Source organism: Xiphophorus couchianus, chromosome 5, assembly GCF_001444195.1.
Source record: "Xiphophorus couchianus chromosome 5, X_couchianus-1.0, whole genome shotgun sequence".
Classification (NCBI taxonomy): domain Eukaryota; kingdom Metazoa; phylum Chordata; class Actinopteri; order Cyprinodontiformes; family Poeciliidae; genus Xiphophorus; species Xiphophorus couchianus.
Genome location: NC_040232.1, coordinates 11,077,590 through 11,101,084, shown reverse-complemented (window position 1 = coordinate 11,101,084; position 23,495 = coordinate 11,077,590). Strand labels below are relative to the sequence as shown.

The window sequence follows — 23,495 nt, the reverse complement described above, 5'->3', positions numbered from 1 at the left end:
AAAGAGGGTTTGAGGTAGATGCCAGATTATACGTGTCCTATCCAGACCTGAAACAGGCGGGTGAGTACACAGAGATCCAGAAACGTCCTGGTGAGGCCGCAGCACGCCCTGAGCTCCTCACCTCAACTTCAGCTTTCTTCCACCCAGCCACAATCTGTAAACATGGATCCTGCAGCTCAGACCCTGAACGCCAGCGCAGCCTTCAACAGAGAGGCCTTCCCCAGGAGAGCCATGCGAGCGGCACCCAGAGGAGTCTCATCTCACTTTGTGGGGACTTCAATTGTGATCCTGTCTTCGTTTGCTGTCTCCGCCTTGGCTATGAACTGTGGGAAGAGGATCCAGGAGTTGAGACAAAAACCTCATGGAAGCTAAAACACCTGGACTGATGAATATGCCTTCAATAGCTACCATGAGTTAAGAGTTCTTACAATTACGATTTTCTTTTTCTTTTTTTGCAAAGCCATATTATCTGGCTCTTGTGGTCAGCTTTCTCGTGTCCTTGTACCATAAAGTGTGGTTGTATGTTTAGCATGAGGCATCTTAATGAATAGTCTGAGGAACCAGAAGGATGTGAGACCTCTAGTGGATGAGTTTGAGACTCCTCTGGCTTCCACCAATGTATGTCTTGTTGAACTGGTGCTGATTTCAGGAAGGTGGAAAAAAATATGCAGTAATATCAAGAAGCCTCTTCCAAATGTTACCTCAGATTTGTTGTCATAGTGATAAAAACAACATTGAAAACTAGAAAAAAAGATGGCTCTGCTCAGAGTGTGCAGAAAGGTGAAAGGTGCAAATGTTAGAATGCGTGGCCTACAGAAAGAAAGATTGCATGTAATACATCTTTAGGGTCTGTTTGGATCTGAATAATCTTATACACCTCCAGGTGCACTTTATATATTTTATTAACAGAAAATCCTCTAGAGGCCACATTTAACATTGGACTTTAATCGTTTTGTAGAATCACATTCAACATAATCATTATAACTTTGTATTTCAGCTGTCTTTTCCCTACGAAGAAAAATGTTAGAGGTATTGTGTATTAGAAGACCTGCAAGCTGTTGTCTCTGGCTTGATGAATGAAAAGTAAAATATTTTTCCCTATTGAAACTAAGCATGGATTGGTTTCTAATATCAAGGTGAAATTTAAAAGTCACAATATCATCTGCAATATCATCCCTACAGAACCAAGTACTTTTAACGATATACCAGAGAAAGTGTCAAAATGACAGAAGTTTTCTTTGGGTGTATGGGGCACAAAGTAATGCAACAACGACACTTCCTCACCTGCTGCTGCGCTCTGATGGTCAGCTCTTCAAGGCTTCTCAAATTTTCTTTTAGATTCCAGATAGACAAATTTTGCAGCTGGAAATAACTCAAGTTAAGAAAAACAAGGAGAGTCACTCTTATCCACGCTGTTCTCAAACTACAGAACAGCAAATTTTAAACTCACAAAGCAAGGCAAAGAGCTCACCTAATGGTGGCTGGTTATTTTTGCGTTACTCCTTAATAAAACTTCATGGTAGCAGAAAAACATTTCAATGCGATACTTTTGTACAAAATTTCATTTGCAATACTATTAAACCAGAAGTGTTCAAAATGCGACCCATGGGTCATTTGGGCTCTCGACTGATTCAAGAATAATACAAATATGGTCACCCATAATATGCAGATGTTTTTTTTTTCCTTAGAGCCAAGTTTTTGACATATTAAAATCTTAAAAGGGAACATGTTGGGAAAAACACATGGTATTTATCTTTTACTTATACTTTATTTATTTTTAATTAATCCATTGATTAAATGGATGGGTGAACCTGGATATTTGGGGGCCCTACTTTACCATACGTACAGTTAAAGATACTCAATATCGAATTCTATATCTTATGCATAATATTTGACCTCTACAATCATGATAGATTCCTGAGCACACACTAAACATACTGAATGAATGAATGAATATGTGTGGATGGGTAAATGGGAGCACAGATGAGATTGTGATGCAAAACACTTTGAGTAACCTGACTGGCTAAAAAAAGAGCTATAGAATTACGGTCCTTTTATCTTTTGTTGGTGTATAAAGTGCTTTGTTTGAAACTTAACCACTACAGCGCTCCAAACCTGAGTCTTTACATAAAATATACTGTGACCAGGCGCTCAGAGAACTTTTTTGAACAAGAATCTGGAGAAACCATGTTTAACACATTATTTTATTTATTAAAATAATATCAAAGATTGCAGTTTAGATCACGAATATATCAGCCAATGATGATTTTTCACACTCTGAACATCTTAGTTGTTTGTGCTGCTGGAGAATATTCTCCAAATGAGCCTCTAATGTCCAGGATGAGTCACATGTTCTGATGCCCTTTCAGAGTGACTTTAAACTCTTCAGCCTCCTCTCCGAGAAGAAACGGTGTGTCGGCTGAGCTCTGTCGCCTTCTGCTGATGCGCTAAAGTAAGACAACATGGAACGGTTGTTCTGCTGCTGAGCCGCCTTCTCCCCATCCTCTTCATCATCATCCCTAAGTACACAGATTAAAGAGGTTTTTGATAAAGTGGTTAGAGCTTGTCTCCTGATGTCAAAGGATTTTCACAGACCTAAAGTGTGAAAGGTTTCCACTAAGTTTTATTTTTATCTTCCAACAATTTTCTTTATGCCTGGAAAAAGTCCTCGGGCTCCTCACCAGTGTACAGGCGCTGCCTTGCTGTCCATGAGAGTCTGAGCTGTGCTCCAGCTGAATCTGACAAACTGAGGATAACCAAACACAGGGTCCAGGTACTTCAGCAGCCATTCTTTAGTTTTGGGGTCTAGCAACAGAAAACAGAAAGTTTTGATATCATTTCCCCACTTTGGCCTTCGTTTAGAGACAAATCTCTAAATCTATGCAGCACACCGAGAATATGAAAATATGTTGCACTTTGACATGTCGAATGTTGTTACCATTGGGATACCCTGAGCCATAATCTGTATCTATCTCCCCCAGGTCTTCTGCAAAGTTCCAGCCTTTCACAACGTGATCTCTGGCAACCTGAAAACCACAACCAGAACTTTCACTGTGAAAATAAAGCAAGAAAACATAATTATAAAAGTACAGCTCATAACCGTAGAGAGACCAATAACTGTTGTCACTCATTTCAGAAAGTGAAACTTGTGGATTCATTAGTCAGGGAATTTTATTCAAATTTGCACCACCAGGTCTTTGCTACATGACTGGAATGGGTGACAGAAACCTGCCGTATGTCATTAGTAGTGCAGTTTTTCCTGTTTCTTACCACACAACAAGAACGTTGATGCTGGTGAACATGGAGTATCTTCATGTACAGACATAAAAACAGAAGAATGCCAGCAGCAACAAAAAAAAACCAGCTGCCGGACAAGAAGGAAAACAGGAAAATAGCGAAAGCTAAACCTTTAAAAGGAGGTCAATGTGAGGCAACAATAAAAACATCCTTATGATGAAGCAGCAAAGGAAATTACATGTCTTAAAATTGATCAGGAAAGGTTTTATCATTTAGACAACACTTGTATTATACAAATATAAAATAACATTTCTATCCAGAAGAGATTTAGATTTCCAAGGAAGTATAAATCAGGTCAAACAAATGCTAGAAATAGGACGAGACATGATCAACAAGAGAAAAAAAAAGGACAGCAATGCATATTGGCTGACTGACCTTTGCACAGATGCTGGCCGCGCTGACAACAGGAAAGAGGGAGTCGGCTTTAGGCCTCACAGTCACCTGGATACCAGGGAAAAGCTGGGACAGCTTCTTCTCATACTTCTCTGCTGGTCCGACTGTGTCCACGTACACCTGAGAAGCATCGGCGATACAGGACAGCACAGAGAGGAGGTGATATGGAGTAAAAAGGGAAAAATAGAGAATGGAAAATGGCACATAATGAAGCATCAAGCTGCAGGTGCTCTGCGGATATTCAGAACTACATTGAAGAAATTAAACTGTTTTGGTGTAATGTTTACAAACCTCTTTAAGCTGTACTCCACTGTCCAAGGCATACTGAATCAGACAAATGGCTGTATCATGTGACAGGGCATTCAGGTTGTATTTTGTCCTTAAACCAAAATTAAAAACAATGTTATTGTGTGTGCAATTACCATCTCAGGCTGGCACATATATGAGCTCAATGTGCCCTACCTTTGCAACATGCTGGTGGAGATCATGTTGGGCGAAAGAATCTGCAAAGCCCAGCCTACGTAGCTTTGTGCTTCATCCAGTTTTTGGAACAGATTCTCTCTTTCAGCCTCATTTAGTGTCTTTGAATCTAACCAAAGACAAAGAAACATTTTATTAAGAGATTAAATGCTTCCGATTGAGGCTTTTTAAAGAACGATGTGTGTGTGGGGGTGTGCGTGCGTGTGTTTGTCTGAGGAAATATGGCAAATAAACTCAGTTTAAACAAGGACTATTCTTCTGAGAGGAAAACGGAGGATTACCTGCTACTTTCAGATCCTTCAGCTCCTCCTTTTTTGAAACAGGACAAAAACAAATCCCATACACCATCGGTCCTGAATCAGAAAAAGAACATTGTAAGTATTCCAAGAAATTATATATATAATTAGGATCAGGGTGAAGTATTTGACGCTGAATTTCAAAAGGGTGTCTAGACCTTTAAACCATAATGTCCAGATGTTATTATATGTCCATTTCTCCAAAATATGTTCAGACTGGCTTTATTCATTTTTTGTAAGCCATGAACAATACCTTATCATCAGAGACAAAAAAACGTAATTTTACTATGTCTTGGTGCAGGTTTCCATATGTTTGCTGATAATACACTTTTACATGTAGTTGGTAAGGATGCTATTTCACAAGAAAATGTCTTTAACTAAATTATGCATTTATTGTTTCCCCCAGAAACCTAACACCCTGGTGCATTAAGTAATATACAGAAAAGCTACGAGATACAGGGGATGTCACGATGCAATGGTACTTGGTTTCATATTTCTATTTTTAACCCATTAATAATATTCTACATGCTTGTTAACCCAAAAGTCCAACCAGGGACCGTCACTGTAAACTGGCTCTAGCTTTGAATGCTTTTATGTTAGGTATTTGCTAATACTTAACACTTGTCCCAATACAAATAAGCAGATAAATGATGAAATGATAACGCACCGAGTACAGGACCTCTGCCTGCCTCATCCACTCCCAGGCAGCAGTCCTCCGTCCTGCACACATCAGGAATCCGAGAGGCCAGCCTGCAGCTGCCAGAGTTGTCCGCTTCAAACTGTTTCAGGTCCATTGCTGCTGACTGAACGGACCCAATCGTTAAATGAAAAAGTTTACAACGGTGTTCAAATCGGCGTCCCGATGAAAGCCAATACTGCAGTTTCCAATATTACCACGAGGGGATTACTCTAAGGTTAGCTCGGTGCTACATGCTGCTACAGCACAGATAAAAACAAGGTTTTCCAAGAGGACTGAGAATAAACTATTAGTTCCCTCGTTTCTAAATAAGTCAACAATAACACAAGTAACTCTGACCTGCTCAGACAGTGGCTGTGCTGCTCTCCTCTTCACTTCCACCGCAGTTTGCCGCGCCTATTTTGAATTTTCAGGCAAATTACTGCCACCACCTGGACTGGAGGTGGACTCGCACGCATCCTTGGTTCAAACATGAAGCGAGCCGTGGGTATAGTAACTGGTTACATTTACTCGGTAACTTGAGAAAAGTTGTAAAAATTTAAAATTTGTTCAGGTTAAAGTAATTCGTGTTTTTACTTGGAAGGTTTGGGAGGTTCTGTTTTTTGTTTGTTTTTTTAAATTGACCACCTTTATTTAGATTTTTCTTTTCTAAAGCTCCCCGTCTCTTCTCTTTTAATTTGGAAAATTACACAATGTAGAGTTTCTTTTTACTCAATTTTGAATGTTCTCTTTTCACTTAAACTGACAAGGAGAGCATTAAGAGTTGAAGGGACCGGGGTGGCATTGTGACTGGAAGAACTGCAGAAAGCCACAGCTCGGGTGGGAACCTGTCAACACAACAAAATACAAAACAATAAAAAAGAAAAACAGAAAAAGCTTAAAAAACAGGAAAAAAAATGAAAACAAATCAGTTCAGAGCAATCCTGGAAGAAAATCTGTTAGTCTGCAAATGATGAGACTGTCCTGAAGATTTATCTTTCTTGGATCGTGACAAGCCTGAACATACATCCAGAGATACGTTTAGCTTTTAGCATAACATGCTAGATCTAATCAAAGTCCAAACATAAATACAATAAAAAATCTGTCTCTAAAACAAATGCACTCCTTCCAATGAAGTGCCTGAGCTCTTTTTCAAATATGATAAGACGGGAATGTTAGCTTAAACATGCTAAACTATATTTTCCAAAAAGTTGTAGCTATAACTGCAACAAAAGCAGTTTCTACAAAAAGTTGGGAACTGAAATCAAAACAATGTAACTCTTTTCACATTTTCTTTGAAAACCATCTCTCAGTATCCTAGGGTTAGGGTTAGGGTTACCCTAACCCTATCCCTAACCCTAACCCTAACCCTATCCTGTTTTGCACCACAAATTGTGGAAAAGTTTAAGTGCTATTATTATTTTAGAACTCCAATTCTTTACTCTACATCCAAAACTTTTTAAGTATAGAACCGTGCTTGCTAGGATTGTGTTCTGAAACATAGACCCAGCAGTGAACTTGACATTTGAATTTTGGATGCCCTCCTAATGAGTTTAAACTGCAGCTGAACGTGGAAGCAGGGAGGGAGCCTCAGGTGGTGAGGACTGGGTAGCGTGAGAGGAAAAGCCATGCACAAAAGTCCAAGTGTGCACTGGTTCCTGGGCTGAAATTGGCTTTGCCTCTTGCTCCTTGCACACTCCCTCCTTCTCTCTCTCTCCGCATCCCTCTTGGCGACTGAAAGGCTCCCTTTGTGCCCCTCAGTAACACGCAGTCCCCAGCCGATTAAACGTGGGGAATTAGTAGTCAATTTTAGCCTCACACCACACACACAAACACAGTAAACAGCTTAGGTTGGTGGGGCTCTGATTGTGTTGTTGTTACAGTTAACGCGTCAGCACCATGTTATTTATTTACTTTTTCACCCTTCACATACTTATTGCACAGAATAAGTCTCACACACAGTTCTTTTTTTTTTATAAATAAATTGATTTAATAGATGACAATAATATTTCAACATTGCTTTTTTGTAAGGAAGCAAAAATACTCGAGTGAGTGTATACCAAACACTTTACAAAACTAACCAGAATTATACAAAATGGAAGAAGCAAAGATGTGACACACAATGCATTATTACTCACATAAAAAAAGACAACTACATGTCAAAAGGGTCAGTATAAAACATTTGAGTCAAGTAATAAAGGCAAACTTGTGGTAATGACCGTTATTCAGGTTGATAAAGTGGGAGAGGGCTGCAAAGGTGTAAACTGAAGGTGAAGGCACAATTTTGGCTGACATGTAGAGCCTTGTCCATGTGATTCTAATCCTAAAGTAATACCCAGAGCTGGCCTGTTACCCCGAAAGATTTGGTTAAGACCTCTAGATCTTAACACAGGTGGTGGATAAATCATCAAAGTGTTTGTCATTTAAAACTCAACAAAATGCTTTACTTTTGTTTTTTGTTTTTTTCAGGAATTCAGGTGATCGCCACAAAGCAAATAGAACTGAGGTAAATCTCCAAGGAGTCACACATTAAAATACTACATCTTTAAGAGCTCTCTTTCCCTGTCTTTTTCCTATTTTTTTCCCCACTATACACGCTTATTTAGTTCAGCAAAAATAGATCCAAAGGAAGAAATATAGAGTGAGATATCTACAGAATAAAAACAACAACAACAAAAGTTTCAGCTGTCCATTTTTGGCCATGAAAAACAATCTTACATCTGAAATGAAACAGAACGTGCTTCTTCTTTTTTTCTCCATAGCAGTGGTGCCGATCAGTGAAGATGGTTACACCGTGATGAAAATAAATGCACTACTTGCATGAACACAAAAACACCAAATAATCGTTTAGTTTGGTTAATAAAATTAGATTATGTCAGTCTAAAAACCTGTCACCTCCTGGTGTAATCAGAGTCAATCTTTAATCCAACACTAGTCCAATCCCAGCTCTCGCTCTACCGTTTGTAACGTATATACAAGTGCTGTACATGACAAAGTAAAAAATAAAATAGGATGGCACACGTTTGTTAACATTGACGTGTTTTTGATTGGCTGTGGGCCCATGATTCGCATTTCATTCTGCACGAGTCTTTGTTTCGTGTTAGCTCTTGTGGACACTTTTTATCATGTTGGCTAAAAAAAAAAAAAAAAGAAAAAAACATGGTAAAAACCACTAATATGGCACAGATACACACATAAAATTCATACACCCACATGTTTGCACACAGATACAAGAGATTCACGCACACACTTCCCATATTTCCCGCTGCTCAGCTGCTCTGCCTCAAGGTCTTGTGAGCGTGGTATAAACAGGCTGCTCCCAGTGTGTGGGGCTGTGAGAGGGCGCCACGCTGGAGGGGTCTCCTATGGTAGTGTACAGAGGCCTCTGTGTAGGGCCCATGTAGGAGAATGCTGAATACAGCCCTGGGGCCTGGCTGGAGTGGGTGTAGTATGCCCCGGGGGCTTGGTGGTCTCCGTACTCAAACTGAGCCCTGGAGGCCAGCGAAGGGAAAGCGGAGCCATAGTGGGGGAGGCTGAGCGGGGTGTAGGTGACGTGGGTACCTGAGGAGGGGGAGGATGAAGCCTCTGCATAGTGGCTAGCGGACGCAGACTCACTTTTGATGGGGGCCTTCGAAGGATCCGAGGACGAAGGAGAGGCCTGAGGCTGCTGCTGCTGCTGTTTCGAGAGCCAAGCCGAGTGCCCGCTGGCTGCAGCCAGGGCGTAAGCGTAGGATGAGGCGGAGGAGCCGGCCGGGGGGGCCCCGGCGCCACTCTGTGGGTGACCATTTGGAGGAAGGTACTGGTCGAACTCGTTGACATCAAACGGCTCAATATTGGACATCACCTCATGACTGATCTCGCCAATATCCATGGTGCCGAAGTCAATGTGGGGTTTGGTGCTTGACGATGAAGGACCACCAGATGCCCCCTCAGCTCCAACTCCAAGGGCGCTCCTGGAACCCCCAGATCCTCCGCCCGCTCCTGTTCCACCCTCCCTTTTGGCATCTGACAGTTTCCCAGACTGAAGCTCTGTCTTTGGGGTGGTGGGGGGTGTGGGTGGGCTGTGACCCTGACCTAGATACAGAGAAGAGAGGCCAGCATTGTCAGGTGAACTTTGGCTTTGTTGTTGTTTTCATGTATTTTTGCAATGTACGTTTTTTAAGCAATAGCTTGTATATGTGCGTGACATTGAAAAGAATTGAGAGTTAATGTGGTTGAGGCGACTTCCATCTAAGCAAAGTGAAAATGTATCTGAAAGTGAAGTGTAAAGAGAAGTCTACATAAAGACATCAAACAAGCCTTGTGTCAGGGTTAAGGGTGTATGGTTAGGGTTTAAGTTGAGACTAAATTAGAACATGATATATGTGCTATAAAGTTTAATTATATATTTTACTTGGCTCTACATTGCTATCAAAGACATATCCATCAATGTCCATAATTTGGGAGGTTTAGCTTTAAAATATATCTCTTTAAATGTTGATTACATATCTTGGCTTTGTGCACCAGGATACAGGATCTACACACCTGTGGGATGATGGTGATGGTGGTGGTGGTGGTGGTGCAGGTCACCCAGGGGAGACCCAGCCCCACCATTGTGATCCAGGTGTAGGGTCTTGTAGTGGGACTGGGAGTGGCTGGCCTCCCCTTCCCCCTGGCTGTCGGACTCACTGGCTGGGGTCAGTTTGCCATTTTTGCGTCTCCGGGGCTGGTACTTGTAGTCTGGGTAGTCCTTTTTGTGCTGTTTTCTCAGCCTCTCTGCCTCCTCGATGAATGGCCTCTTGTCGCTCTCGTTTAACAGTCTGGGGGTGAGAAAAACAAGGACAGATTAAATCCCATACGTTCCTTGAGACCGATTAAGTACAGCTTCTACAAATGTAAAATGAAGCAACTCAAAATGTGAATGTCTTTTTATGATTTGTGACTCAAAAGAAATACAGCTCGCATGCAGCGTTTCACATTTAAGCACATCATCATCCCTTTGCTTTACATCCTGAAAGACATGAATGATAGCAGGGCTTGTCTGCTCCTCCGCTCATACGAACCTCCACAGCTTGCCCAGGGTCTTGCTGAGCTCCGCGTTGTGTAGGTGGGGGTACTGATCTGCCAGCTTCCTCCTCGCGGCTTGCGCCCACACCATGAACGCGTTCATGGGCCTCTTCACGTGGGGCTTCGCCTTGTTCCCGTTGTTCACGCGCACCGGCATTGGCACGAGCGTCCAGTCGTATCCGTCCAGCACCTGACTGACCGCCTCCCTGATCCCGATGGGGAAGCGATCGTCCTCCTCCTCCGACTTGGCCCTCACTATGCCTCCGTCCTCGCTGCCCGCATCCGCCACGCAGAGCGCGGTGAGCTGCTGAGGCGGGCCGCTCAGGGGGGAGTCCGGGCCGTGTGGCGCTCCGGACTGACTCGGTGACAGCGAGTGGCCGTCATCTGACCCCACGGGACTCAGCTCTGACTCTGACAGGCTGTGCTCCTCTCCCGACATAGTTTCTATATTTCCTCTTATACTATTATTATTTGTTTGTTTATTACACTGACAAAACACCTTTAATGCAGTAGTAGGTTTTAAATATAAAAAAAACAATCTCTTTTATTAGATATTGACTTGTTAAAAAGTTTATAGTGTCACCAATTAATGATTAGTTCTGACTCTTCTTGGGAAAAGTCATAATTGTGAGCCCAAATATCCTTTCTTGTTGTCGGGTCCTTTTTTAAAAATGTAATTAAATTTTTTAAATAGCAGCTAAAATCAAACAAAAAAAGAGAAGAAAGTTTAACTCGATTAAAAATCTGAAAATAAATGTTATAAAAGCTCAAATGTATATGAACCAAAAACTTGCTGTTTATTTCAGTTCATTATAACAGGTGAAATTTAACATCTCCAAAGAAAATCCAAAAATTCTAATACAATTTTATGCTAAATACAAATTAATGCCAAATCTGGGTCAGTGTAAAGGACTATTGTACGTTACACATAAATATCGATATCATTTATGTCCGAAATGTTGCATTATAAAATTACATAACCTACCAATTTAGATGTCCAGTGGTGGTGTGTGTGGCTGACTGCGGAGCCGATGAATGGCTGCTCTGTGTGGCAACAGCGGAGCTTAAAGAGCGCCTTGTGAGAAGGACTGGGAGGAAAAAAAAGTGATTGAAACTGGAAAACATTCCCAAAGAGACAGCATTCCAGTACAGGGCTAATCCCCGCCCCTCGGGGCACAGTGCTGCGCTCTGATTGGCTCTTTAGTGACGCAGATGTTGACTAAGTGGACCGAAACGCGTATCAGAGCTCAGTGCCCATCAATGTTGGATTTGCAGCAGAGGAGAGGTGAGATTTTTTTACCTTGGAGTAGTTTTAGATGAGTGTACAGTGCGCCCATTTAGAGGCAGGAGAAGGCCATCTTTGTTGGACGTGTTAACATGGTTCAAACAAATAAGCAATCGCGGGGAGAGTTATTGCTCGGTCATTTCCAGAAAAAAAAAAAAAAATGTAAAAAATCAATCGTGAAATGTAGTGGGCCAACAGAAGTATGTAGTACTTGGTACAATGAGCGTAGCTCCCAAATCTGCCACATCGATTAGGAAATGCTGAAGTCCACACGGTTGTAAACATTTTGAGCCGACCTTCACTCTTTCCCTTAAATCCAGTGAAACACCTTTTGATACCGTGACATTAGTTCCCAAACTTCCCGCATGCATCTGGAAAACTCAAAGGATACAGTTTGCATTTTCCGTTAGTAAATAGAATTTATAAAAGTTTGTTGTGGATTTGCATTTAGCCCAGTCAGTGATATCTCTGAATAAAATGTCCCCAAATCTGACACATTGACTTGGAAAACCCAAGAAAGTCTACATAGTTTTCAATTTAGCTTTACAAATAAACATTTAAAAAGTGTGACCTGCATTTATATCTACACCCCTTTATTTGATAACCCTAAAATAAAAACAAGTTAAACACATTTTGAAAACCCAACTTTGCTTCCTTTCTTTTTTGTTTGTTTGTTTGTTTTGTGCATGTAGTATGGCGTTCATTTGTACAAAACCTTGTTTAATTCAATACCTATGAATAAAATCTAGAGAAGCATGTAGAAACAGAGCGGCGCCCAAAACTTTATTTTATTTAAATGAACAAATTATAAATGAAGTTCATTATAAGCCTCTCACACGCCATTATTTGTTTTAAATTCTTGGTTGTTTTATTGTTTCTAAAACGGTCATGTAGTTGATATTTAATGTGGGTTTTTTTAAATGATCCCCAAGGTAAACCCATTCTAGATTGCTCTTTAATGTTAAAATTCTGATAAAATAAGAAATAGTGTAAACCAACTGTCTCTACAATACTGGATAGATCTTTTTTACAAGTGGGTCACATTTATCTTCTGACCTCATTGAACATCTGTTCATTGAATCAAAAACGTTTTTTTTTTTTTTTTTTGTTTTTTTTTTTTTTACATTTTTTCCAAATCAGAACCACAAACTTTATAATGTGAAGGGAAAGGAGATATGTATTCACAAATATAAGTCTACAAAGTTACTCTGATGCCCCTAAATAAAATAGTTAATTGTGCACTTTGCTCTGCAAAACTAGTTTAAATTTCAGGTGAACTTTAAGTCAGTAAACAGCTCATTACTGAAACTTGAAAACAACATCAAAGTTGCATTACATCTTCTGTACAGTCTGTATGAATTTTACAGCACCTTGCCAAATTATCACCTTTTTCACACTGCGTCACATTCCAACAGTAAACGATGAGTTTGTTGGAAAGCAGTGAATTAAATTGAAAGTGGTGAATTGCAAAGAGAAGAGAGAACTTTATTATTTGTATTTTTGTGTGTGTTTTTCTGCAAACAATAATCCAGAAAAGTGTCCAGCGGATTTCCATTTGGGCTCCTCTTTACTCTGATACCCCTAAATAACATATAGACCCTATTTTTGATACAGTGATCATAATACCTAAATTTGACGTTATTTGTACATTAACTATATGAAGCCTATCAAAAGCTGTTATTGGATATTCTGTTATGTTGTTGATTTTTAAACGTTCATCTGCAATTTTTATAATACAAACAAGAAAAAACGTTCCCTCCTCTGCTACATGTTGACCAATCTCCCTTTTGGATGAAGATGCGGAAGCAACAAGAAAAGTAAAAAAAAAAAAAAAAAGAACAAATCTGATTATTGACCCTACCCATATTGGATAGTATGTTCCGTAATGTTTTCTTTTTAAAACTCCTTGTAAGTTCAGTAATTGCCCTGTTCTCTTCGTTGCTGCGTGTCCGCACATGATGGCCCATTTGCACGCTGTTTCAGGCCGTGATATAAACCGTTAAAGTGTGGCCTGATGGGAAGCACCGTCTGATGAGCGTATAAAAGACACACACACACACACACACGCACACACACACACACACACACAGTCACCCAACGACAGCAACAATGACCCCTGTGTGTCCGATTGCTTCTTATGTGTAGCCCGGCTCTCAGTTTTCTCCCTCTCTCTCACTGCTCCTTCTCTTTGCTCTCTTTGTCTCCATCTCAGGTGAATTGTAGCCATGTGATCAAACGCCCAAGCCTCTATCCATTAACCCTCGTAAATGAAAAAAATGGGGGGGAACAAAAAGCAGTTTTGTGCTGCAAACATGGAAAAAAAAATGATAACAGAGAGCGATGTGTGCGTCTTCCTCCCCTTATGTCCAAGACACAAGTGGCGCACACAGAGAAAATAGTCGGCGGCAGACGGGGACGCAAGGACCTCTCTGTTTCTCCCGCTGCGACACTATCCCCGCTCCCAATGTGCACCCATCTGGATTTGGGCCTCGGAGGTGCTGATGGTGGTGCTTGGGCTTGAGGAAGATGCTGGTGGAGGGGAGGTGTGGGAGTGTGTGTGGGGGGGGAAACACCTTGCTTACTTGCTGCACCCGGCCGGCTAAATTGCAGCGGCACAGAGATTCTGCGTGAGGCCTCTCAGGCTTGTGGAGTGAGTTGTGCTTTTAGTTTTGCTTATTTTCGTTCAGGTTGTTTCTGCAGGAAAGGGTTAGTATGTATTCGTTTTGTTGTTGTTGTTGTTTTCTTTTCTGTGTGTTTGCAGATTGTTGAGGGCTGAGGTTTCATGGGGGCTGTTTGGTTCTTGCTCCTGGATGCGCCATTCGCCTCCAGGGACTCTGTCAGTTTGAACCAGTTTCATCTGAGAGAATGTCCGGAATGAATAATCTCTTTAACAAAGCTCATAATTTAGAATTTAAAAAAATTCGATTTAAATGCATTTAAATACTGCTTCAGCAGTTATCAATACATTCATATTTTTTTAAAATGACTGTTGAGTTGATTAATTGCGTAAGAATTTTAGTAGATATTTTATTAACTGAAATTTGAAATTTCCACTTCTGAATTTCCCTTGAGTAGTTTTTTTTTTAAATTAATCAAAGTGTTTTCGTTGTGCCGATAATAATGACAATGATAAAAAATGTCCGATTTTTTTTTAGTGCGTAATAACGAAATGCGTTGCGCTTCGTGGATAAAGCTGAAATAAAATCTCAGCTTTAATTTCAGATTTCAGATTGATTTTGCAATATAATATTTTGAATGCTTTAAGAATAAACAATCCAAATCAAAGATTTTTATCAAGGAGGACAGCATAAACAGCTTTACAGCTAAATCATGTTTGCAATTGACAACAAAATTATTGATTGATATGTGATAGTCAATGCTGAGAAAGCGGAGTGCCTTGAAACGCCTTTATAGCTTGACGCATGATTTGTAATCTGCTCACTTTCAGATGTTAAAAATGTGTATATATATATATATATATATTTATATTTCATTTATTTATATAAATAAAATACAAATATTTATAGTTAAAATCATTTTTCATATGAGAAGCGTATTTCTGGATTTTTAAATTCATTTAACAATGTTTGTTGTTTTTAGCAATTACACATTTCTCAAAACTACCTTGACTTAAACAGATATTTTATGTCTTAAATTTTCCAATATTTCCAATATTTCAAAACTCAAATAATTCCGTGTAAAGTGACCATATTGCATTAATTTATGCCTTCTTTGTTTTTAAATTAAATGCCTTCTGTACATTTAGCAGAAGCAGATAGTTTATTTTAAACAAATTTATGCTTTCTATACTTTTGTACTTGATGCGTATCACTCAGACATTTTTACCCCTCTGACAGGTGTTTTAATGAGGCGATCAATTTGTCTCGTAAGTAAGTACGTGGATGACGTAGTACAAACGTAGAGCGAGTTCACGTATTCCTCCCAAAGTTATAGGCTAAAACACAAAAGGGACATGTTCATAAATATTGTGCAGCACAATAGTCTTTTTCCTGCAACTTCCTCAGCATTTTATATGTCAGGAAGCCAAGCTGGAAGCAGGGCGGTTCCACAGTCGCTGACTTTTCAAGTTAGAGATCCGACTTCACCGAGCGTTTCATTTGTGGACTTGGGAAATCTGACTTCCGAGGAGAACATAAGCACAGCATCTGCAAGTCAGCAAACCAGTCATTTACTAATTGTTATTCATCTAAGTCATGTTCAATAAGTTTGGATATTACCTAAAAGTTAATTTACTCAGTAACTCGATTCACAAGGAAAATATATAAATAAAAAAAATACTGAGAGGTTGTTATTATCAAAACATTTTGATAAGACATACAAGCCCAATCAGAACATATATTTGAATTTTTGGAATATGAATCTGACTTGAAAACTGTTAAATTTCCAAGTCATAACTCCAAATTGGGAATTTGGGAAACACCTTAGAGGCAAATAGAATTCCTCCTTTGTATTTTGGAAAACCAATAAGATGTGCAATTTGCATTTTTGTATTTCTTCCCATTTTAAGGGTTCAAACACAAGAGGAAGATGTTTATAATTCGAAGTTATACAGCTCTTTTCCTGCTTCTGGCTTATTGTGGTACACACTGTCAGAGCTGTGTGTAAAAGGCTTACACCTGCAAATTTCCCAGTTTTATGTGTGCAGCCATGTTGATTGTTGAACTTGGGCCTGCTTGGAGCAATCTGACTTTATGAAGTCTGAGTTGCAGCTTCAGGAAACGGTTTTGTTGCATTTCAGAGTGGTAATTTGTAAAAACCCAACTTTGGGCATAGAAATAGAATGCATCTTTATACACAATGCTCTGCTATGATGGAGTCAAAAAGTTTCAAGTTATGATTCTTTTACCTGCGACTGACATGTTGTCCAAATGTTTACTCTGCTTGTGCACAGGCAACGTTTTCCTGTCTCTAGTTAAACTATCATGAACCTCGGGGCAGCTGTTGCTTGTTAGAAAATAGAGCTCACATAGTTGCATCAGTAACTGCGCTAACCTGCCATGTGACTACACTAATGGGCCTCTCCATGGCTCCTCAGACTGCCGTGTCACAAGAGCCTGCTTCCTGGCTCCTGGGGGAGAGTGGGGAGACGATGGGAAGACAGGGTCTCATGATCAAGATGGGAGGTCACAGATCCTAGTGGGTCAAAGAGTCAGCCTCAGGTGCACACTCTGTCATGAGATAGAAATACTGGCTCATTTAGAGTTATTCTATGATTGGTCAATTCATTTCACCAGAACATTTTGATAGAGGTGTGTTTTTTTTTTCTGATCAGGTGCTGGAGGTACAGAGGCAAATGGAAAAGTGAGAACATCCTTTAGCGTTGACCTCAATAGTTGCACAGATCTCTGGGGGAAATTCCTGAAATCTGATGAGAGACAAGAGGGAAAAACAGGCTGATACAAAGAGAGAGAGAGAAAGTTGGAGAGAGATGCAGATAAGCATGCACAGCGGTCAAATATTCTGGGTCACATTCTGCATTAAACTGATGCATAATCGCTGGAAAGTATTCACTCCCATGTCAATAGGCACTTTTGGCTTGAACTGAAAGGCAGCATTTGTTCGAAGAGATGACGAACTCATTAAAAAGACTTTGAATTTGTGACATAAATTGGTCTACTTGGCCCAGCTGCCTTAAAAAAGAAGAATTAATCAGTAAACGCCACAACAGTTCTTGTGCTTCGGGTTGGCTGTGTATATTCTTGACTTCTGGAAAACACTGTAATTCATAAATGTCATTTCCTCTGAGGGTCTGGGTGAAGACAACACTTGTGGTCAGTGCTTCTTGCTTGGGAAATTCCAACTCCTAGGCTATTGCTGCCAATAAAAATGCATCTCATGTGATTCTGCCGCCATTTTCTGGGACCTGTGTGGTGAGCTCTGGAGACGTCGTCTCTCCCATAAAACTTTTATGGTGTCAGATTCTGTGAAGCCATGCTGTGTTTTGTAGTATTCATGCCTATTGAAACTTCAACCAAATGTTTTATACATTTTATTGGGGTTTTATTTGATAGACTAACACAAATTAGTATATGAAAGAAGGTCTAAAAATCTTTTTTTTTTAAATTAAAAATTCATGCATGTGTTTTTTTTCAGTGGTAACTTGAAAAATCAGAGCTACCGGAGCTACCCTTTTACTTTTGCTCTTAGTTCAGCATTAAAATTCTTGGTCTACATGTGAAACCTTGAACATATCATCACCTTCAAACATGATGGAGGGAGAATTATAGTGTAGTGCAGCACTGGAACAAAACCTAGTGGAGGCTGCATATCACTTGAGACTAGAGTTGAGGTTCACCTTCCATCAGTTCAGTGACCCTAAACATACAACCACAGCTTTGAAGTGGTTCAGATCAAAGCATAATCATGTGTTAGAATGGCCTAGTCAAAGTTCTGCTCTAACTCTGATCAATACTTTGTGGCAAGACTTCAAAATCAAAGTTCATGTTCTGCATAGGACAACAGGCGAAACATTTACCCTCTGTAGCGGCAAGGATAGCAAAGCCAGCAGCTAAAGGGCTCTACAAAGTGTTGATTCGTGGGTGGTGAGTAGAGATTTTCAGATTTTTATTTATAAAAACTTGAAAATAGATGCATAGTTTTTATTCCATGTCACATTTGTCCACTAAATTATTTTTGCTCCGTCACTCTGATGTCCAAAGTTTTTGTCATTGGGGCCACATTTTCTATTATACCTTTTTAAAATTGGGATTAGAAGCTCTCTTTATTCATTTTGCTTACTCAACGATAAAGTGAACATGCAGTCGTTTACTGAGTAAAGTAAAGCAGCCAGTATGTAGAGAAAAGATATGTAAATGATTGTAGGTCCAAAACATAAAGCTGGTCATGCAGATTTACCCGCTTAAAAAAAAAAGATAACATAGAGTGCGTTGGGTGTGTATGAGTCACATGTGTTAGTGTATTTTCATCAACAAGAACAGGACATGACACATTTTTACTTTATTTAGCCAAGTTTACTAAATTGATTTACCAAAATCTGTTTGTGGTTCTGTTTACTCTCAAATTAAATTAGCAAAAAAAAAAAAAAAAAACATGGGTTACATTTTGAATACTTTGTGTTGAACCTCATATTTTACATCTTGAGATGATTTTTATTTGACTGGATCTGTTTTGGTACATACTAACATTTTTTTTTTTTAAAATGTGCATCTGCATTAACCACGTCTGTTGGGAAATCTATTTTAGTTTGTCCTGCTGCAGAAAGCCGCACAAAATCATTTGAAACGCCACAAATGGCCCCCGGGCCACACTTTGGGCATTGCCTGACTATCACATGAAATCCCAATGAATTACATCCAAGTCTGTGGTTGTAATGTGACAAATTCTGAAACAGTTCGAGCATTATATATGCTTTGACAAGGCGCAGTATTGACTCATTGAGAATATATAGAGGCTCAAAATCTTTATAGTCTGAGGACAGGGGTGAAGTCTTTGAGTGCAGGTGCATTTTCGGCTTATCTCTTGATTTATGCAGCATGTAGACTTTTTAAGTTGTAGTGATGCAGTGACACGCCATCCATGGGGATGGATTAAAAAAAGAGAGATTCTGCTATCTGACCTCTGTCACTCCCTTTTTTGCCCATTTTCACCAAGTGAATTAGTGCAGCTGCACCACACTTAAATGGGTGCCCCTCTTTTTTCTTTCCTCCAAGAGTGTATGTGACCAAGCATGAATCCTCCCTTTGTGCTCCATCTGCAGAGCCCTCCTCCGCCCCCAGTGGTTTCTTGCCTTCTTCATCTTTTCTGTTTGGGGAAAGAAGGGGGCTTTCGGTTGCGATAGCGGCAGCACTTGGTGAGGTGGTGGCGGTGGTAGCGATGGTGGTGGCGGGGGACGAGAGGGGTTGAGGGAGGAAGGGAGGGGGGAACTTGTTGGACTGCATTCTTGTGCAGCTGTGGAGGCTGGTGCAGGGCGAGGAGGTGGAGGGCAGAGCAGGATCATCATTGCATTGCAGGGCACCATGAATGGTCTATTGTTCGGCCTTTTGCTGTGTCTACGTCTCTTTGCCACAACTTCTGCTACGCTGGAAGCGACAGAAGAAAAGCATGTGAACATAAAGAGAGAAATCTACAACCTGCATATGAACGTGATAAGACCTCCTCTCTCCCCCCAAAACCAAAGTTTGAGTCAAGGTCCGAGAGAGAAGGATGACGGTGTCTCAGGTGGAGAGGGAAGTTAAATCTCAGTGTCATGATGATGCTGATGATGATGATGGTGGGGATGATGGGTTTGGAGACAATGATGGCATTCAGGCTGCAACTTTATGACTGGTTTGCCCTTCAGTCATACATGCCAGCGTGCTGTTTAGTCATGCATTTATGTTGACTCCTGTCCACCCTGAAATTCCTCCGTTAAGTTCAGCAAAGGCAGAATCAGCAAGTGCTTTCTTGTTTGATTACAAAAAAACATGTTATTTCTCAAATTATCTTTTTTTCTTGATTGTACAAACACTTCAGACAGAGTCATTTCTGAAAGTTTTTACATGTCTTTCAAGACTTGTATCCCTCCGTTTGGATTTTTTATTTTTATTTTTCAGTCATGAGAATAAGTGAGTCAAACTTGTTAAGTTAAACAGAGAAGGTCAGCATCAGGTGGACCCAGGTGACCTGTCAGCTCAGATTTAATCTTTCTCTTCAATCAGAACAGAGCAAATAACCGAGAGCTTATTGTCCTGGATATGAAAGGCTGTAGACAACTTCATTAAAAGCTCATGAGACAAACATTTGTATTTTTTGTTTAATTTTGAGACAGCATTATTTTTAGACTTAGTGTTTGTCTTTAGTAAAATAGTAACTGAATAATGTTTGCAAGTCTTTTTATGAAGCCTAATGCTTTATCCTATTTAACCAGGAATGCTCCAGATTAAAAAAAAACCTCTTTGGTCAGTGAGTCCTCATAAATATTTATTTTTTTTCCCATGAAAACATAGACTGTGAAAACGCAGAGCTACAGATAAACAGAAAGTTGTCTTTAACCCAGATCAAATACACAGGTAAGCCCACTTTTATTCATACCCGTTTTGGGGTTTAAAGTGTTTGTTTTTTTTCATTTTACCAACATATTTCTTATGACTGAAAGTAATGTTAGCATTTTTACGATGTCCGGTCCTGACTTGGTTCTGATAGAGAATCTGTGGAGAAAGATAAAGATTAGGGAGATGGACAGGAGGCCTTCATCCTCAAATAGTTCATCTTCAACATAAATAATCAAGTACCAGTGGAAAGATGCAAAAATCTCTACTTAAAGGAGGATTTGATTGTTGTAATGGTACTGATGATTTTTCCATTGATTATTGACATTGTGCTATTGATTTGTTTGAGAGATGCTTGTCTCATTTCCTGCAGATTTGACCAATTTAGAAAGACAACTTAAACTGAAAATGTTTATATAAGTGTAATACCTCTACATTAGTATGTAATGTAGTTATATACTAATAGTGTTATAAAAGAACATTGAGTTTGTTCTTGCAGAAGAACTTTGAGATTCTTGTTCTAAGTTTATCTTGATGGAATCTGCTTTATCAGACCGATCACCTAGTCATCAGAAAATAACACAAAATAACTCTTTGTGTTATTTTCCAAAGAGTTATGAATCCTGGAAAAGCAAAGGAATGTGGAATCTTTGATACTGCTACACAAAACACAGCCAGATGCGAAATCCAATTGCTATTAATCCGAAGCAACTCTAAACAGGTGGGTTTATAGTCTTGATGTAATTGAATTCAGTGTTTTGGCTGGAAGTTTGTTCCAGATTAGTGGAACATAAAAGCTGAATGCTACTTCTTCATGTTTTATTTCTGACCTTCTTGTAGACTAGAACCAGAAGATCTTTCTGTAAGGTTGATACATATGTCTTTGGTTCTAAGCCATTCAGTCATTTATAACCTAACAAAAGTATTTTAAAATCCACTCTCTGAGCTGCGGTTGGAGCATTGCATCCCAATGATATAAATATTTTTGGTGTCAGTTGTTGTAAATGGCTAAAAACACCCAATCCTGGATTTGTTTGTGAAGCTGTTAGCTTTTCACCTTGTTAACAGACTCGCAATGATATGGCATCTGTCTGCCACATGAAAGGGAACTATTATGAATTACTATAAATCTGGGATGCTCAATCTAAAAAAAACAAAAAACCTTTGTGATAACAAAGATTATGACTAACCCCATTTCTCTTTTCAATTTTCCCCTCACATTTTGTGTGAGCTTCTCCCTCTCGGGCATACAAAATATGTACAAGGCAAGCATGAAGGGAAGCCAGTGCCCATTTAACTGGCCAGATATTGCCATGCAGAGTGTACAGTAAATGCACACTCTGAGTAAGTACATGGCCCCTGAGTCATGACATCCAACCAAATATTGCATTCAAGTAGTTCTTAGGAATTGTGATTTTACAAACTGAACTTATATTTACTTGTGTAAATTGTGCTGCACATCAATGTTGTATGGAGTTATCCAACTTCTGACACACGTGGACAGATGTTCCAATGCAGGACAGTTGAACTACATTTCATTGTTTTGCCTCAGTGGCAGCATGTTTGGTGTCACCCTACTAAGATTTCTACTGGATAGAAGTTTGGGGATTGGGCTGGGTGCTACACAACTTCAATGTTGGTCATGAAACAAGATACAACTCAATTTTTAGTGCGGTTGGAGTTGTTGTTTTGTTCAAACACCCATTCAAGCACATTTCCTCTTCAACATGAGGGAATGTTAACTCCTCAAGTATATAGATGAATTCAAATTGATCAATAATTTTGGCTATGCCACAAGATATTCCAGACTCTGAGGAATGAGAAACATTCCTATACAATGAAGCATAAGCCCCCTCACACCCCCACCATGGACTGTTCTCCCTGCTGCCCTCTGGAAAGAGGTTCCGCAGCATCCGGTGCAGGTCCACCAGGTTCCGAAACAGCTTTTTCCCACTTGCCATCAGACTGCTGAACTCTTAACTGGACTGCACTCAAAATCTGGTCTCCACTTCATACCTTGCACATGTACAGAGCTAAGTAACGTCCATTTTACTGTCAGTCCTGCACTTTATATTTTATATTCATATTTATATTCATATTTTATACTGTATTTTATTTTATTCTGGAGTAACCTCACAACATTGGAACCTCAAAACACTGTCCTGAGCCGTATGCAACGAAATTTCGTTCTGTATACACCCTGTGCATGCAAAATGACAATAAAGTCAGTTTAAGTCTAAGTCTAAGTCAAGTGACTTGAATTTAGTGATAAACTGTCTCCTATGCCTGAAAAGAACAATTTTGCTTTCATCAGTCCATAAAATGTTACTCTATTCCTCTTTATGCCAGTCAATGTTTTGCTTGGCATGTCAGTTTTCAGCAGTGCTTTGCGGGAGCTTCTTGTCAATAACTTTTGAAACTCATCCAATTGTTCCAGTTTTCATGGGCTTTCATCCAAAATCATCTCTGGCTTACTCTTTGCCATTTTGATTTTTGTTTGATACATTTAAATGGTAGTTTTTCATTTAATTCCACTGTTTTGGTTTTGATTTAATAGCATTTGAGATCATTTTGCCTAAGCAGCTCATCCTTGAAAGGTCTCCCCTCCAATCAACGTTTTATTGTCAAAGTAATTATTGTCAAAGGTATTATGTCAAAGTTATAATGTGGGTTTTCCAAATATCTTTGGAAAACCCACATTACTCAGTTTCTAAGAAGAGTGTACTGTTATCAGATTGTAACATTCACTGCCATTGTTGCTAAATAAGTGCCACCTGTCTGACACTTGTTGTTTTACCAGAAAGGATGACTTCACTCTTTGACTTCCTCTGACTTTTAAATAATGATTGTCTCACACAGGATTGAATGTGAGTTTGCAGATTTTCTATTACTTCACTAATCACTAGTCCATCATTTGTCAAGTTTTGTCTAAAACATTAATCATCTATTTAGTGATTCCTTTTTTTTAACACAATTTTATGTAATCTTTTTAGAAAATACAAATCTTACCTTAG

General features: G+C 39.6%; 2 protein-coding genes and 1 long non-coding RNA gene across 4 annotated transcripts; 1 reads left to right on the top strand and 2 right to left on the bottom strand.

Annotated features, from left to right (window-relative positions):
* The first annotated feature begins 1,068 nt into the window (after nucleotides 1–1,068).
* On the top strand, nucleotides 1,069–22,338 carry LOC114144163 (uncharacterized). The gene is made up of 3 exons (XR_003595422.1): nucleotides 1,069–1,083; nucleotides 14,174–14,179; nucleotides 22,240–22,338. It is a non-coding gene; the product is annotated as an uncharacterized LOC114144163 (long non-coding RNA).
* On the bottom strand, nucleotides 2,187–5,644 carry rnaseh2a (ribonuclease H2, subunit A). Its single transcript, XM_028016688.1, has 9 exons — nucleotides 5,503–5,644; nucleotides 5,134–5,269; nucleotides 4,452–4,523; nucleotides 4,153–4,279; nucleotides 3,982–4,069; nucleotides 3,673–3,810; nucleotides 2,939–3,026; nucleotides 2,682–2,805; nucleotides 2,187–2,519 (listed from the first exon to the last, which is right to left on the bottom strand). Exons 2-9 carry the CDS (start codon nucleotides 5,258–5,260, stop codon nucleotides 2,366–2,368), a joined length of 918 nt encoding a protein of 305 aa, XP_027872489.1. The 5' UTR covers nucleotides 5,261–5,269; nucleotides 5,503–5,644; the 3' UTR covers nucleotides 2,187–2,365.
* Nucleotides 7,602–11,302, bottom strand: LOC114144160 (transcription factor Sox-10-like). 2 transcript variants are annotated; one of them, XM_028016686.1, is made up of 4 exons: nucleotides 11,174–11,302; nucleotides 10,185–10,885; nucleotides 9,667–9,941; nucleotides 8,426–9,216 (listed from the first exon to the last, which is right to left on the bottom strand). In XM_028016686.1, exons 2-4 carry the CDS (start codon nucleotides 10,625–10,627, stop codon nucleotides 8,426–8,428), a joined length of 1,509 nt encoding a protein of 502 aa, XP_027872487.1. In that variant the 5' UTR covers nucleotides 10,628–10,885; nucleotides 11,174–11,302. The 2 variants fall into 2 exon arrangements, with proteins under 2 accessions (XP_027872488.1, XP_027872487.1); XM_028016687.1 differs by lacking the exon at nucleotides 11,174–11,302 and having other exon boundaries at nucleotides 7,602–9,216; nucleotides 10,185–10,627.
* Nucleotides 22,339–23,495: the final 1,157 nt, after the last annotated feature.

What these genes read in the sequence shown, in the direction of transcription:
- rnaseh2a (XM_028016688.1), bottom strand. Translation starts at nt 5,260, where the DNA reads ATGGACCTGAAACAGTTTGAAGCGGACAACTCTGGCAGCTGCAGGCTG. An exon ending in AGGCAGAGGTCCTGTACTCG is followed by an intron (nt 4,524 to 5,133) that starts GTGCGTTATCAT and finishes TTTCTGATTCAG; the next exon opens with GACCGATGGTGTATGGGATT. An exon ending in TCCACCAGCATGTTGCAAAG is followed by an intron (nt 4,070 to 4,152) that starts GTAGGGCACATT and finishes TTTTGGTTTAAG; the next exon opens with GACAAAATACAACCTGAATG.
- LOC114144160 (XM_028016686.1), bottom strand. Translation starts at nt 10,627, where the DNA reads ATGTCGGGAGAGGAGCACAGCCTGTCAGAGTCAGAGCTGAGTCCCGTG. An exon ending in ACCCTGGGCAAGCTGTGGAG is followed by an intron (nt 9,942 to 10,184) that starts GTTCGTATGAGC and finishes TCTCACCCCCAG; the next exon opens with ACTGTTAAACGAGAGCGACA. An exon ending in CCATCACCATCATCCCACAG is followed by an intron (nt 9,217 to 9,666) that starts GTGTGTAGATCC and finishes CTCTGTATCTAG; the next exon opens with GTCAGGGTCACAGCCCACCC.